Source organism: Phoxinus phoxinus (assembly GCF_949152265.1).
Source record: "Phoxinus phoxinus genome assembly, chromosome: 9".
NCBI classification, from domain to species: Eukaryota; Metazoa; Chordata; class Actinopteri; order Cypriniformes; family Leuciscidae; genus Phoxinus; species Phoxinus phoxinus.
In genome coordinates this window covers 6,792,592-6,808,371 of record NC_136884.1, presented here as the reverse complement: position 1 = coordinate 6,808,371, position 15,780 = coordinate 6,792,592, and the positions used below count along the sequence as shown (strand labels likewise).

Sequence of the window (15,780 nt, the reverse complement as noted above, 5' to 3'; positions counted from 1 at the left end):
AAAAGTTTGTTTGATGCTCAATTGGCATTGAAATTGCACCATGCGTAAGAGATATAAGAAAATAATAATGATAATAATAGTTCATGACAACCATTTCACATTCATAATAAAATACTGCTGTGAATTGAACGCATTCGATAAGCTTACATCATCATTTCGGAAGAATACTTACACTTAAGCCCATTCAAACAAAAGAAAGACTCACAAGTGTACAATTCTCCATTCAAACACCTCTTTATATAGTACTTTTTGTACAACATAAAATGACAGCAGATAATCTCACAACAAAAAAGTGCAAAAAAGTGTTTGCTTTGACACAATTGGAAGAGAATGTCTATCCAATCAATTATCACTAAAATGCACATTGATTATGCTAGGGTGCGTCCTGCCCTCCTGAATTTCTGGGGAAGTCTATAGCATCCTTATCCCCTCTGCACACTCACCCCAATGGTTAGAGATAAACACAAGAGAAGGGGGTTAGTGAGTTGGTAAAAATAGGTGGAAAAATGTAGTAAATTTGGTTACTGTTATACCATTTAAAGGGATGCATTTTGTTTTTGATCAGAATGTGGAAGGTCAGTGTCACCAGACACAGCATTGCAAAAACGATTGCTTATATCTCATAAAGATATAAATACGCCTGTTATTCAAATTACAAAGCTTTTAATGAGCTGCCTTAAATTGCAATATCAAGCAAGTTATGCTTAAAATAACTGCATTTGACACCAAACAAGTTTGTCCATATATGACAATGACTCAGAGTAGTTGTATGATCCAGTGTGTATCCGACCGACACACCTTTGAAAAGTCCCGCCCACCTCATATTTAAACGCGCCAATGTCAGCTGAACCTCAGACTTCACAAGAGCTTGATCTTGGAGAGCGCGTGCACACCCGTGGGAAAATTCTCAAGACAGATTTGCGCGTGGCACTAGATATTACCTGAGATAAAGGTCAGTAAAGTTTATATATATGATGTACTAGTATAACATACTCAGAATGGCTATTTAAAAAGGAAACTAAGGGAAAGTTGTAGGTTTTAATTAGTTTGCAACTAATTAGAGCTGATGGATAGGTTATAACTACTTCGTGCATCACTCCAGTTTTGTTTAATCATTTGTATTAAATGCCGGCATTTATACCAGAAGTAGACTATTTGATGCAAAGCAAATTGCTAGCAATAGCCTGATGTGTTATTAATATGCGCGGGGAGAAATCTATAGGCATCAATTAATATTTTTCTTTTCTTTATTTTAAGAACACCACAGTACCCTGGAGTTGGACATTTTGGGTCCAACTTGGAAGTTTCAGTAGCTGGAAATTCAATACTGACCAGGTGCATTGGAAGCCCCCTCCTGACCAAGGGGGCGTGAGAACATTATTCGCCCACGATGAGAGCACTTTTCCCGGTTTTTGTGTATTGCATCAGCCTGCTCTCCTCACAACTGTTGGCTCTACCGGTGAGAAACAGGTAGGAATCCGCCTTTTAAATGTCTCAGATTTGTTGGTCGGTCCAACTTTTGTTCTGGATGCTCATTATTTGGGTGGAGGTTGCCTGTGTGTGTTTTTTGTGGTGAAGTAGGCTAATCTAACTAAACTCTCTTGAGGGATGAAAAAACGGTTGTCTATTGAAGGAATCGTTCTTCTGAGTCGAATCTTTTTAATGAATCTGCTGAACGCGTTTACAAAACCGGTCTAAATGATTTGTTCACCAATCAGCGGTAGGCTACTTAAGTCAATAAATCACTGATTTAAACCAAAAACTGTCTGAAAATGCAAGTTAGGCTGCCCTTTACAGATACGGACGTAGTGGACAAACTGAGTAAGTCTTGATAAATAGCTTAGCATTTAATTAAAATGGGCAAATACCTTTTCAAGACAGAAATGTATAGGCTACATGTATTTCAGTATAAATGTAAATGATAGGACTTTATGTTTTTATGAACTGGATAAGGATAAAATTACAATAAAGACCCATATTAATACAATGCACGAACGGCAGCAAGAAACGGCTTTATTGAAATATTTTATGAATCTTTAAAACGGATTAATCAAAAGAACCGAGTCGAATGCGCAAATAATTCAATCTTAGCTCCTTCAAAAAGTTAAACAACACACCTGTTGAAACTGAAAGGCACAATTAACTTTCCACCCGAAGTATTTCGAAGTAGGCTGGCACCAGGGATGTATTATGTAAAAAAAAAAAAAAAGTTTATTACACAAAGAGAGGATGTTTTGTCGAGAGTCGCGATGGATAGGCAAGTGGTTGCAGTGAACAAGGTCATTAGGACGGTAGACGTGACAGTATAAACGCACGCATCCCACCATTCATTCACCAGCATAGTTGGCCGCCTCCTTGGTAAAGCAAACTTTTACAGTAGGCTAACACTTTACACGATAGTAGGCTAGTTTATAAATATAGCCTACAGATAAGGAGTTTAGGCTATATACATTCTCATATACAAAGTTTGCATAACAGTAACTATTTGAATGCGCATTGAATACTGATGTAAAGAGTCACATGACCAGAGCTGTTTAATTAATTCCAGTTTGTGCCTCTGAAAGATGATGGCTGTGTCAAAGCTCCATAGAAGCATTAAACATGTACATAAATATAATATGTAAAGGGTCTATTATTAATATATTATTAATGATTACTCATAAATCATGCTCACAACACATCGAATTTAAGCAGACAAATGTGTGACCAGTGGGGAAGCCCAAAACCTCATTTTGGAAAAGGAACCAAGTCACATTATGAAAAGTCGATTTCCAAGTACTTTTAGGCTACATGTGCATTTTTTATCGGATTTTCATTTCCATTTCCCCAAAATTGCCTGATATAAGAAAAACTTTAAAAGTTTCTATAGCTATCTTGTACTATGGCAGTTTACTGCCTGTGACCAGGAATAAACACTCTTTCAGTAACTTTTCTGAACCTTTATTAGAAAAGGCGTGCAGTTTGTGTCCAAAGAGTAAACACTTAGATTAAACGGGTTCAGATAAGACAGTTTTACTATACAGTGTGCCCTTTTACATAAGGTAAGCAGCTAAAGTCATTGCATCATGTAGTTTTTGGTTCCTACCCTCACAAAAAAAAGTTGTTAGTCAATTGGTGCTCATCATGTGATTAGTAAAATACTTTGTGACTGCCATGCCTTCAAACTAAGCGACACAAATGAATGTACAATGTGTTTTTTTTAAGCAGTGATAAACGATATCATTTCTGAGTCAAGGTTAGGCGAATAAGAAACAGCCTGAAGTGGTGCTGGAAATAGAGTATAATTCCTCAACAAATCTGAAAATATGGTGGTAGGTTTTTTTTTTTAACAGATTGGTGTTTTATCAAGTAGACTACTTTAGTTATACTGTATTTTTTTATTTGATTGGCAGCAAATCTCGGAAATAGGATATTGGGGTAGTTATTCCTGAAAACTGCATTAAATGACATGCTTTGTCAAGTCATTATTTCTGGCTGATGACTGATGACGGCAGACAAAAGGAATGAATTGCAAAGTATGAGTGTGTCTGTGTGCCCTCTTCTGGCTGACACCTGCATACTGTGCTCACATCCGTTTTGCTGAACCGTGCAATTCTCTTAATCTTGTTGGCCTGAGGAACAGATGAACTAAAACTGATACTTCAAACTTTGAAAAGCTGTAATATAAAATTGTAATCCCTCCCAATCTGAATGGCAAAACTTAATGGGTAGTTTTTTCCCCAGAACTTTTTCTTGCCTTCATAGAAGCTCATTAATATCTTGTGACCCAATACACCCGCCTTGCACCCAATACTGTTACATGACAAACCATAATGTCAAGGCAAGGACTGTATTTGTCCTTGACCTACAATATTTACAGTATAATTTTTGCACAGGCATTCTGCATGCTTTTCTGCTGGTCTAAGCGATATTTGGTGAGGACATTAGACTGATATTTAGTCACAGACGTCTGACTAGTCGATTTACAGTTACAAAGCGACAATAAACAGCTGATAAATAATGTGGTGTCAGACAGTTTCTGATTACTGCAACAATGTCAGGTGCCTTTAAAGAGACAGTTCACCCAAAATCAAAATATCTCTCATCATTTATTAACCCTCATGTCATTCCAAACCCATTTGAGAGGTTTAGTAGGATGTTCACACCGCTCTTCTGCATACAATGTGGCCGGGTGCTTCAAATCTCCAAAAAGCCTGATTAGAGCATCGCAAAAGAAGTCCCTATCTCATCTCTGACCTTTCAAAATCTCTCCCTCTCAGCTTTTTCTCTCTCTTGTTTTAATTCATCTCCGAGAACTCTACGTTCTTCACATGGACTCACTCAGTGTTCGATAATAACCATCCATGTACACAGAACGTACAGCAACCGTTGCAAATATCAGTCAGGGATTTTTATTGTTTAACATGCTGTGACATGCTGTCCCTGAATCAAAAATGGCGGTTAGTGAAGCCCGTTGTGGTGTGGTTTAAACATGATTTTGGTCTCTGAAAAAAAACGACGCAAACATAGCCATTATTCTCCATTTCTCCAGTTTTCTCCATTACATAATATCAAGAGGTTTAGTTTGTGAGAGAATATAGATATCTATTTTTCTAACTACTTTCGGAAATCGGATTGCCCCACTGTGGTGGGGTTAGATTATTTGCTGTACACATATTTGTATATACACATATATTCCTCATTCGCAACTTCGCCTCATTCGTTTCTATGGGCCATTATAAGCTAACACGACAATAAAAAGTTACTATAATAAAAGTAAAAAAGTACCACAGTGAAAACCTGTAATATTGAGTTAATATTCTCACCTGTGAAAAGTTATTTATTTATTCAGAAATTTACATCTCAGCGTTCAAAACCAGAATCTGCGCAATGTGGACTTTATGCACAGCTGCACTACTTCCTGAACTTTAGCCAGCTCCTTTGTTTCCTGTCTGCCATTATTGGACAAACTGATTAATCCAGGTGTGCCTGACCAACAACAATAATCAGATACACCTGGATTAATCAGTTTTTCCAAAAATGGCAGACAGGAAACAAAGGAGCTGGCTAAAGTTCAGGAAGTAGTGCAGCTGTGCATAAAGTCCATTGAGTGTGAGTGTCTTAATGTGAGTGACGACACGTTGACTGTTCCAAGATGGCGGTTGAATGTTGTATCTATGTATATATGGTTTTCACAACAATATGGAAAAAACATTTTAGGTTCCCCAAAAGAAATGCAGGGATCAGTTCTAGTGTGAAGAACATTTCAATAATCTGAATAATTTTTTTAGACTATGAAGAACCTTTTGTGCAATGGAAAGGTTCCATGTATGTCAAAGGTTCATCATGGAACATCAATGCCAGTAAAGTACCTTTATTTTTTTAAAGTGTATCATCTGCATTCCATGACTGAATCGAACACTGTCTGGTTCAACGCTGTGGTCGAGAGGATTGGCTCTGTATTATAATTCACTGAAATGTGAGACATTTGATACTCTATAATCAGGATTTAAGGAAGTCGATGTTACTGTCTATCATGTAGGGCATCAGACAAAACAATGTTCTTCTACTGTCAATTAAGTAAAAGGCTGTTTCGTTGTCATATTAAGCTATTGATTTCCTATTGTTAACTCTGGAGGAAACGAGTCCTAAAGCTCACTCAAGGAAGCGTGTTGTCTGTGACAAGTTGGTTCACACTCAATGGGAATCTGGGCCGGTCATGTTTGGACTTGAGTTATGCAGTCCTCCGTTTACAACATAAACATTAGCATTTTACACCACGCCGCTTGGTCATTATTGTTAGAGGCGAGAGGGAAAACTCATCCGTCAGGCAGAATTCCGTTGTGGATTAGTAACTAAGACCTGAATTCCTTTCTCCTCATCCTCAAGCGGCATGTTTCCACTCTGATCAGAAACCATAACCATAAAAACAAACACACAAGAGGAGGAAGGGCTTAAAAAGCCCCTATCAACAGCATAATCTAACCATTAACAGACTTAAATCACTTTCACTTTTTTGAGTTTCACTATTGCTATCCACAGTTTAATGCTTAAAGTGCCCATATATATATATATATATATATATATATATATATATATATATGTGTGTGTGTGTGTGTGTATATTTAAACACCTTTTAATGACATTTTTCATATATATTGTTATAATATCAAATTAAATATATTAAAAAAAAAATATATATATATATATACATTATTAAATAATATTACAAAAATACTTGAAAACTTCTCCATGGTGTATGCCTACCATTGACATTGCAGGTTCCCTCCAATACTGAGCATTCGTTTTTATCCTACTATTTCTGAACATAAAGTTCCCATTATGTGCATTATGACCGTGATAGAAGCTGGACAAACATAATTAGAGAAGGTCATCACGGTCACTTTTCCCATAAAAGAGCGCAGGTACTATAATTATTTTTTTCTGTCCAGCTAAATATAACCAGCTGATGACCAACTCACAAACAGCCATGACCAGTTTCATAGAGGTGCAAAAATCCCAGCCTTACGGCAAGAACAAACAATGCAACTAGATTGATCTGGAAACATCTGACCTGCCTCTCTCAGTGAAGGATCAAGTAGTAAATCACAATCAAATATCAGATCTCCTTGTTTCCCCACATAGGATTTGTTCCCACAAGGCATCACAGGGTTTTCGTGGCAGTCTGCCAGTACCAGGCCGACAAGAGGTGTGCAGCAAAGAGCATGTTGCATTTCAAAAGATTAAATCACTCAAGACACAAAGTCCACTATCAAAGACTGTATGCTTGTACTTCAGGACATAACCAGGTTGATTGTTCATTTGATAGAGCCTTCAACTTTAATTCGACGTAAAACTCGACTGCTTCTCTGGTTTCTGGGAGCGCATTGCAAACAGAGTTTCTGCAAAACATGATTACCACCTTTATCCCATGATGGGTTGAATTACGAGGGGCAGGTGCTAATTTTCCTAGCTGAACACTATGCTCAGCGTAGAAATAGCCCAGAATCACAGATCCTATTTCATTGTGGTCTGTTGGTTAAATGTCGCCAGGTGAGATTTTTAATTAGCACGTTTGTTCAATTATATGGAAAGTGTCTGCCCTTCTCAAGTTTATTCACAGAAGGATCACAATAGGATGGATAAACATGACATTTCTAGAAACAATACTTGCTCTAACATCCTGGCAACCGTACTTGCAATGTGAGTGAGTTTTGCTGATGACACATAGGATGAGCCATTAGACAGGGTGGTCTAGCAGAGGGATTTGAGAAATATGGATGTGTGACAATGGAGTCTCGGAGAAGGTCAAAGGGCATACGGATGAAGTCTACGGGCAGCTTATCTCTGCTTAAGCATCTTAAAAAAAGTCATAGTTGGATCAAGCTCAAAGAGAAACTACTGGTCAGGGGGAAGACACTTAACTTTGATCATGTGAAGCTGCTGAGATAGTTTTCAGAGGTGTGGAGACTTAGTTGCTGAATTCGCAAGAATTGAATACAGCATAACTTATTAGACCAGTGGCGTTACATTAAAACGGGGGGAAATTCTGAGACACTTTGGGCAGATAATCATTATATTTTAAAGAGGTGGTATTTCGGTTGACCACAATGCAAAGGAAAAAAACAGCTGGCTGCATAGTTTGCACACTGAGCAAGTAATCTTTCTGAGGAAAGAAGATATTAACAAGAAGAAAATGTCAAGCTTTTTCAAGAAAAATAAGCTTTCAAGAACGTGCGAGCAAAAATGCTAAACACATGTCTGGCACAAGTCAGTGTTACTCAGCAAGCTTTTTCACTAAGTTTGATATGACCCCGTGAGATTAGATGGTGTGGTCCAACCTAACAATACACCCTGTCATTTGTCAAATTTCAGCTTTAGGGTTTTTGTATAAATGGGTTGCTCTTTTATAGTTATCCTTTCCCACTTCATTTTGAAATAGAAGTACAAAAATGCAGGGATCTTTGCGAATCACGAGGCTTAAAATTGCCGCCGCCTTAACATGCACCTGCCATGATCCGCTAGCCGCTGCTTGCTAATTCTAAGAGCAAGACCTGAATTAGTGGCCTGTGCAGAAACCAAAGGCTTCAGTGTCTAGTGTGATAATCAAACAGAGGGCAGATGGCCTCAGCCATTACTGCAAAACCGGAGTAAATCAAGTGTGTTTACCGAACGCTGTGTCCCAAAGAGTACCCTTTTCGAACAGTGAGCATTTATTGTGTGCTTGCAGTAAATGTGAGCATATAAGTGTGGTTGCAGTACATGTTTGCACGGTTGACCAAACTGCACATTTAGTATCAGCAGTAAATTATGCTTGATGTTGAATCAAGCCTTTTATGAACTCAAATTTCACTATTAAATGTGCTATTTTTTTTTTTCTAATAGTTTTATACGTCACACCTTTACAACCGATATTCATGCACTAGCTAAATAAATAAAGTCGTTTATTTTGAAAAAAATTTAACCTGCCTATTTCATAGATATTAAACACCTAATTGCATATATACTGTATACCTATATCTACAGAAACATTCATATAACTTAAATAATATTAATTATAAAATATATTATATATTATACAATTCAAATTTGTTTTTGGTGTTAAGTAGACACTGTATAAAATGTAATGTAATCACATAATATTTCTAACAATATAATTTTTTGTACTGTTTGACAACAGTATAGGTCAAATATAATTTAGATTGACCAATCAGAATGAAGTATTCCAGAGTGTAATAAAATAACACATAAATTCCTGTTCAAGAGCAATATTTATAAGTCCTACTTCTGTCTCATTGCAGGCTGGACTTCATGACAAGACTCCATCAGTTAAGAGAGGAAGGCCCCATCTCTCCAGATGTTACTGAGCGCCCAAACACTGGCCATGGCGTCTCCATCGACCGCACCGTTCTGTGGAGGGCCATCCTCTCCAGGCCACCGCCTCCAGACCCAACAGGAAACCCACTCCACGCTGGTCAGCCAAAAGCAGGAGAATCCAGGGAATCAGCTGAAAGCCCTAGGCAGAGAGACCGTCGCAACGTGCACTCGCGAGGCCACCACAACCATCACCACGGCCAGCTGATGCGCGTCGGATGTGTCCTCGGTACCTGCCAGGTACAAAACCTCAGTCACCGCCTCTACCAGCTGGCCGGCCAAAGCGGGCGCGAAGACTCCCCCATTAACCCGCGCAGTCCACACAGCTACGGATGAGTCTAGGGGGACGTCCGGCTAAAACTAAGACCAATAAACCGTGTTACATGTCTCTGTCCTGGTGTTTGTCTATTGTATTGCGGTACTGCTGTAGTACTCTTTCCTGCTCTCTGCCTTGGTTTTCTGGAGTGTATACTATGCCTTTTTGGACCTCTTGTTACTTGATGGCAACTATTTGAACTTGGTGCCTCTGAAACGCTTTGACTCTGGCCTCTCATTTTATGGTACTCAAAACAGATTCTTTATTTTGATATTGTCATCTTGTTAAGTCTTCAGATAAGAGATTATTCCGGGTTATGCCGCATTACATCCAGACTCATCAAAGGCTGTTAACTTCTACACCACTGATCAAACCCGCTGAGCCTTTAATGTGGATTTCAACGAGGTGTGCGATCGGATTTCTGTCAGTCTGAGGGCCGTGTGTTCGAAAAGACCTCGTGTCTCCAGTGCACTTTTAAGAAGAAAGCAGACTTTCTCTGATGGCTTTGGAGCTTGTTTAAGACCCCCAACTGATACCTTCTCACATGAATAGTTACTGCAAGTTTGGGTTTAAATCTTGGGTTTTAGACAATGGCGAATTGTGAATTTATAAACACAGTGGTCTCTTGATTGAACCCACGAACAATACAGTAGCAATCGCCGCTGAATCCGGATTAACACATTGTTGCTTTTCCATGCACTTTGAGGTCTGGCGCCTGGAATATTACACTTCACGTGATTTATAAAGTCACGAGAATGAGTTATAATCCCCAAGGTCTCAGTTTCCACTCTGACAGAATCCTGCTGGGCTTTGCCACATTTCATAAACAGAAGCAAGACGTTTCAGAGCATTCTTAAATGATGGCTAAAACTCACCCATAAATAACCATAACCAAGGTTACAGCTCCATAACAACGGAGAAAACTAGGGCTATTTGAAAACCATTTCTCCCATCTTGATAGTGAAAAAAAAGTGTCTTCATTTACTCACACTCATGTCGTTCCAAACCCTATATGACTTGTTCAAGTCAAAGTGATTCACTGTTAGTTTTGGACCCCATTGACTCGAATTGTATGGACAAAAAAAATATTCTTAGTAAATTCCACAATTTTTAATGTCATCAAATGCCCTCAAAATATTCTCAACACACATCGACTGGCGTCATTTATGTAATTCACAAGCTCATTCTTGTAACTCTAATTAAAGATTGTAGTTATACCAAAATATGAGGCGCGAGCGTGCCAAAGTCTTTCGGGAACATGGCCTTCCAAAAACACTCTCAATCCGTGTCATGTATTTTAAGAATTCCCCTTTTGTTATAATAATCATGTCTGAATACGTGGGTGGATACACACACCAAAAATACCCAGCAGACACAGGAAAAGTAGCCGTAAAAACCGAGCGATTTAAAACTCCTAGAAACTTTCCCTGGCTTTTGGGGGTCTGTGGATGTCGAGGGAATGCTGTGAGACATCAAAGTGCATGTCTGAGGATTAAAATAGCTGAAGTAATCCTAAAAATCCGACTTAAACATCAAATACTCAATTTCTGCAAGGTGTCCAGGCCAAACTCTCAGAAAGCATTAGGTTTCCCACTATGTGCTATATGTGTTATAGGATAACTTGCTTTCAAATGACTCCAGAAAGGCAAAGAGCCGACCAAAAAACCTGAATTTACTTGATACCTTTCTGTGCGTTCACACTATACTGTTATATAGTGATCTTTTATCTTTACATAGGCTTAAGTTTCAATTGGATTTGTTGGTGTTGATAACTGTAAAAGTCTTTCTCTTTGTCCTGGCAGATTCTAATGATGATGATCATAGGAAGTAATAGTAATCGCTGGTGCTTTGGCTCTAATCTGCTCAAAGGCTCTCTATATTCGACACCATTCGCTCTGCTGTAATCGATCTGATTTATGTCTCGTGACTGACCATTAAAAGGCTTTTAAACTGCTGAGAGCCTGGTTAATCTGTACTTTTTGTGTACATGCACAGGGAGAGCCTCATGTTGACTTATATATTGATCGCATTCCTTTTTTTCGACTATTTAACTATCTATTTATTTATTGTCGGATGAGTTGTTGTGAACGTCTTGGTGACATGGGTTGGAACGTAACAAGTGCGTCAGTCTCTGGCCCTGATCATTCTTCGTGCGCGCGTGTTTTTGTGTGCTGCCCCTGTGTATCGCATATTTTCATGACCTTTGTCCCCCTTTAAAGCCCTACTTGGTTCATTAAGAATAACACAAGCATTAGCTTTCACAGATGAGCACTGGGCACAAACTGTCTTTATGATGAAGGAATACAAAGAACGATATGAATCTGTGACTTTTAAAGACGTGTGTGTGTGTGTTTGTGTGAATGAACGTCATCCTGACCACGAGCATAACCTTAAATGTTTTAGTCGATACTAAAGGTCAGTTGTGTTGTTACTACCATGCGAAGCACTTTAAAGCATGTTATGTTTGTCACTTGAACTTCAGATTTGTGAGTTTTGTGTTATGAATTTGAGCAGGATCTGTATGAATGTATTTTAAAGGGTGTTAGCACACTGAATTAGGAAGAAGTCAGTATAATGTACACTCTCTTTTGTGAATCCTATTATTAGAGCTGATATTTAAGTTAATGTATTTATGTTTGCATTTGTGTATCTATGTCACCAAAGACGTTATTTATCACATACAGTGTTTTCTCACACCTCAGAGACTTCCTCTGGGTACGAAAAAATATATATTTTGGGAAGACGATAAAATCAGTCTGTTACGCCCATACAATGTTCTTTTTTTGTCTGTGAAATAAAGCACTACACAGTAGTGAGATGAAATCTGATGTGTTGTTCTCTTTTAAATGTGAACAGCGTCTGTTTGTTACTTTGAAAGGACACACAGACGTCGCAAAACACAAATTAAAGGGATAGTTCACCCAAAAAAAAGTTTTTCTAAACCTGTATAAGTTTCTTTGCTCTGTTGAACACAAAAATAAGATATTTTGAAGGATGTTGGTAACCAAACAGTTGCTGGTTTATTTTTTTCCAGTCTGAAGTCAATTTTATCGTACTGATTATTAAATCTTACTGACCCCAATCTTTTGAATGGTAGTGTAAAAGTACTTCCATAAACATGATCAAAATGATGTACTATCACATGGCTTGAAGATTCCCGTCATACCAGAGGTCTAGAAAAATGTTTTATCTTGGTTACCTGACCTATTATTCGACACGTTTAGCTGCATTTATCATAACTGACAAATAAGCCTGTAAATAGAAAATTTGACAACCCAAAAAAATTTTTCCCCATGATGCCACATCCACATATGGTGTTGCTGCCATAAATCCAAGACAACTGTTGTATCATTATATATAGATAAAAATTTGTTTTATTTAATTGCTAATTAAACTCATAATTCAATGGTATTACTTTTAATTATAATTTATCTTAACTCATTTGAAATATAATTTATTATAAAAAAATATGTATCGTTTTTTATTTCTTATTTATCATAATTTTGCTTCTTTTTTTTTATTCTACATAAATTAGCCCAGATATTAAATCATGTTTACTTTTCACAGATTATCATAACTCGGGTCCTGTAGTCACCTTGTACTGTTAACGTTATAAGTTATATAACTATTAACAAATATGTCGTTGTCTCTCTGCAATATCTGTCCAAGCTTATCCATTATCTTTATGAATCTACTGGAACCACCCGACATATTCCTGTAACAACTCTCTAAAACCCCCAGATTCATAAACTTTATTACACAACATCTCCCAATGCACAAATCTGTGCTAATAAACCAACGATGCCCCTTGGCATCAGACACAACAAGTTAAACATTAGCAAGCCAATAAAATCCTCATACTCTATACTGGTCACCACCAAAATTCATCACCAAATTTCCACTCAGACAGGAAAAGTTGGTTTCTAACAGAGCCATTAATAAGTGACCGGGCAACTATCGCATGCACTACGCAACTAACAGCTGTGCAGATAGAAAGAACAGGTCACTGTGAGACGGGTAAACCAATCAGCTGACCGTGTGATAGGGTGACCGCAGCCTTTATAGGAAAAAATAGTATCTATTTTAACACATAGTGAAAGGTATTAATGTTTAATTTAGAGCAGAACGTTTTCAAAAAGCTTAATACGATTGGACGACCGTGCATGTCCTTCAAATGCAATAGGGCCAACGTCCACAAACTGCATATGACCAATTTTTATGTCATCTGACATCGTATCTCTCATATCTGTGGACCAAGAGTGGGAATGCCGAGGGTAATTTCAAGCCAGGATTGCATCATTCTTAACACGTGACTTGCGTTCAGACAGCTCTATTTCTGATTCATGTCACAGGTTCTCATAAAAGGTGTTTAAATAGTGAATTCCTGAGGCAATTCAAAGAAAATAAAAGTAAGTTCAAGGTTACAGAGAAAGCTGACCACCTTTAACCTTTCAATGATTCACAATCCAGACATGCTACAGAGTGTGCATGAAACACCCTTATGAGAAGAATAGCCCCAATATAATATATATATATATGCTACATATTATTTTATTCAAATAAAGGCAAGTGTAGGAAGGTCTTCAGCTATCTTCAACATAAACGTATTTCAGTTAGTCGACAAGGCAACGTTTAGAAATGTTTATTTAGTTTAAGTTTTACATCTTATACTGGTATTTATATTTTACTTTATTTCAGTTTTATTTTAATAAACAAACAAACAAAAAGCTTTAGCTAACGATAACAACACTGCATTCAATGCATGGAAAATATTCAGAAGCAGATACACTGGGGAAAATGATGCTGAGGAAATTTACCAAATCTGGTCTGGTTAGAAAACGAACAAATATTGTTCAAATTTATTTTTATATTATGTACTTAAGGAAATCAGGGTGGTACCAGAAGTGTCCAAAGAAAATGAGTCAAATATAGACGCGCCTCAACTAAAGTAATCAGAACATATCATGCTGTATTTTGCAGCATTTCAGTTTTTTCATAAGAATCAAATGGGTAATTATAGTAATTTAACATTGTATTTAAAAACCATCATCGTTAAAGATATATCAGAATCAACTAGAATACATGCTGTTCCAGGCTGGTTTATTATTATCATCAGCATCCAAAGCTCAACATATGCTCTTCTCAGCAAGAATCTTCACTGTGAATACAAAAGCATGTACCCCTGAACATGGGAGAGTGAATGAGAAACATCTTCAGGCACAATGTGTGGGAGAGCAATGAATGGAATTATTGCCAAACTTTAAGCTTGCCCAAACAAGCAGTCATGCACACGTGCTTAGGGAAATCGAAGTCATAGCTACCATCAATTGTCTGAGAACCAACATTCTTTAGAATATCTTCTTTTGTGTTCAACAGAAGAAAGAAACTCATACAGGTTTGGAACTACATGAGGGTGAGTTAGTGATGACAAAAAATTTTTTGGGTAAACTATCCCTTTAACTACCACTTTTGCCTTAATAAACTGCTTATTAATAGTTAGTAGGTAGTTGTTAAGTTTAGGTATTGGGTATATTAAGGGATGTAGAATATGGTCATGCAGAATAAGGCATGCATATATGCTTTATAAGCACTAATAAACATCCAATATGCTAATAATATGCAAACTAATATGCAACTAAATAGTGAGAATTGGTCACCAAACTACAGCAATAATCTGAGTGTCTTTAAAAAGAGACTAACCTTTGTATTCATGAAATACAAACATTTATTTTCACAGCTATGCTCAAAAATGTGGGTGAGTTAACAGGTTAAGCAGTAAAAGGCAAGGTTACTAATAACTTTTGCCAATGATTTCACCACCAATGTCTTGACGCATTTGCAGAGGCAATGAACGTCACAGTCATGTCAGCTGCTGTAAAACTGAGTTGTTCAGGCTGTAGTCTTAAGAGAATGAACACGGGTTTCCTCAGACTTTCTAATGGACATTTAGAATTGCGATTTATGAGTAAAATAACGGCTTCATCCGGTTAACATAATTAAAAAAGACTTTTACATTCTGTTCTACAGCATAAATTAGGCACAGTCAGACCTCAAAAGTGAATTCTCAAACCGTTGTGCTCTTTAAAAATGTTAGTTTCCATATAAGGGCTACAAATATACCTCAATGTCAGTTTGCGATTTTAACTATTGTAGTACTAGTATGTAGCAACTTTTTAGCGTTTGCAAAAATGTGGAGCACTTGCTCAAGATGCTGTATCCCACAATGCATTGCACTTAACTTGACTTGACCTTCCATTTCCAAGATAACATAAGCCACGATTTTTTGACATTTTAGTTGCATCCTAAATGACGCACTGTACACTATGTACTAAACCGGGATGAAGTGTCCAACATTCCACACTTCGGCTGCATCTAAAATCACAAACTTCCCAACTATATAGTAGGCTAAACGGTGTGTGACAAAAAAGTATGTTCAAATTCACAGAACTCATTTAAAGAGTATGCAAAAAGTACCCGGATGTCCTACTTCTTCCAGTGTAATTCTGATGGACACTTTACTATCCCATGAGGCCACGGGAAAAGATTTGTGAATGGCAGTGAAGCAACGCAACTGACACTGGTCACATGATAATGACAATATGGCGAATGTA

At 37.5% G+C, this 15,780-nt stretch overlaps 1 protein-coding gene across 1 annotated transcript; it reads left to right on the top strand.

Moving 5' to 3' along the window:
- Nucleotides 1–831: 831 nt before the first annotated feature.
- adm2a (adrenomedullin 2a) lies at nt 832–11,989 on the top strand. Its single transcript, XM_079622281.1, has 3 exons — nt 832–952; nt 1,258–1,470; nt 8,781–11,989. Exons 2-3 carry the CDS (start codon nt 1,391–1,393, stop codon nt 9,187–9,189), a joined length of 489 nt encoding a protein of 162 aa, XP_079478407.1. The 5' UTR covers nt 832–952; nt 1,258–1,390; the 3' UTR covers nt 9,190–11,989.
- Nucleotides 11,990–15,780: the final 3,791 nt, after the last annotated feature.

Excerpts from the sequence above, each read along its gene's own strand:
- adm2a (XM_079622281.1), top strand. The coding sequence starts at position 1,391 with ATGAGAGCACTTTTCCCGGTTTTTGTGTATTGCATCAGCCTGCTCTCC. Across the intron at positions 1,471-8,780 it reads GCTCTACCGGTGAGAAACAG|GCTGGACTTCATGACAAGAC; the intron begins GTAGGAATCCGC and ends GTCTCATTGCAG.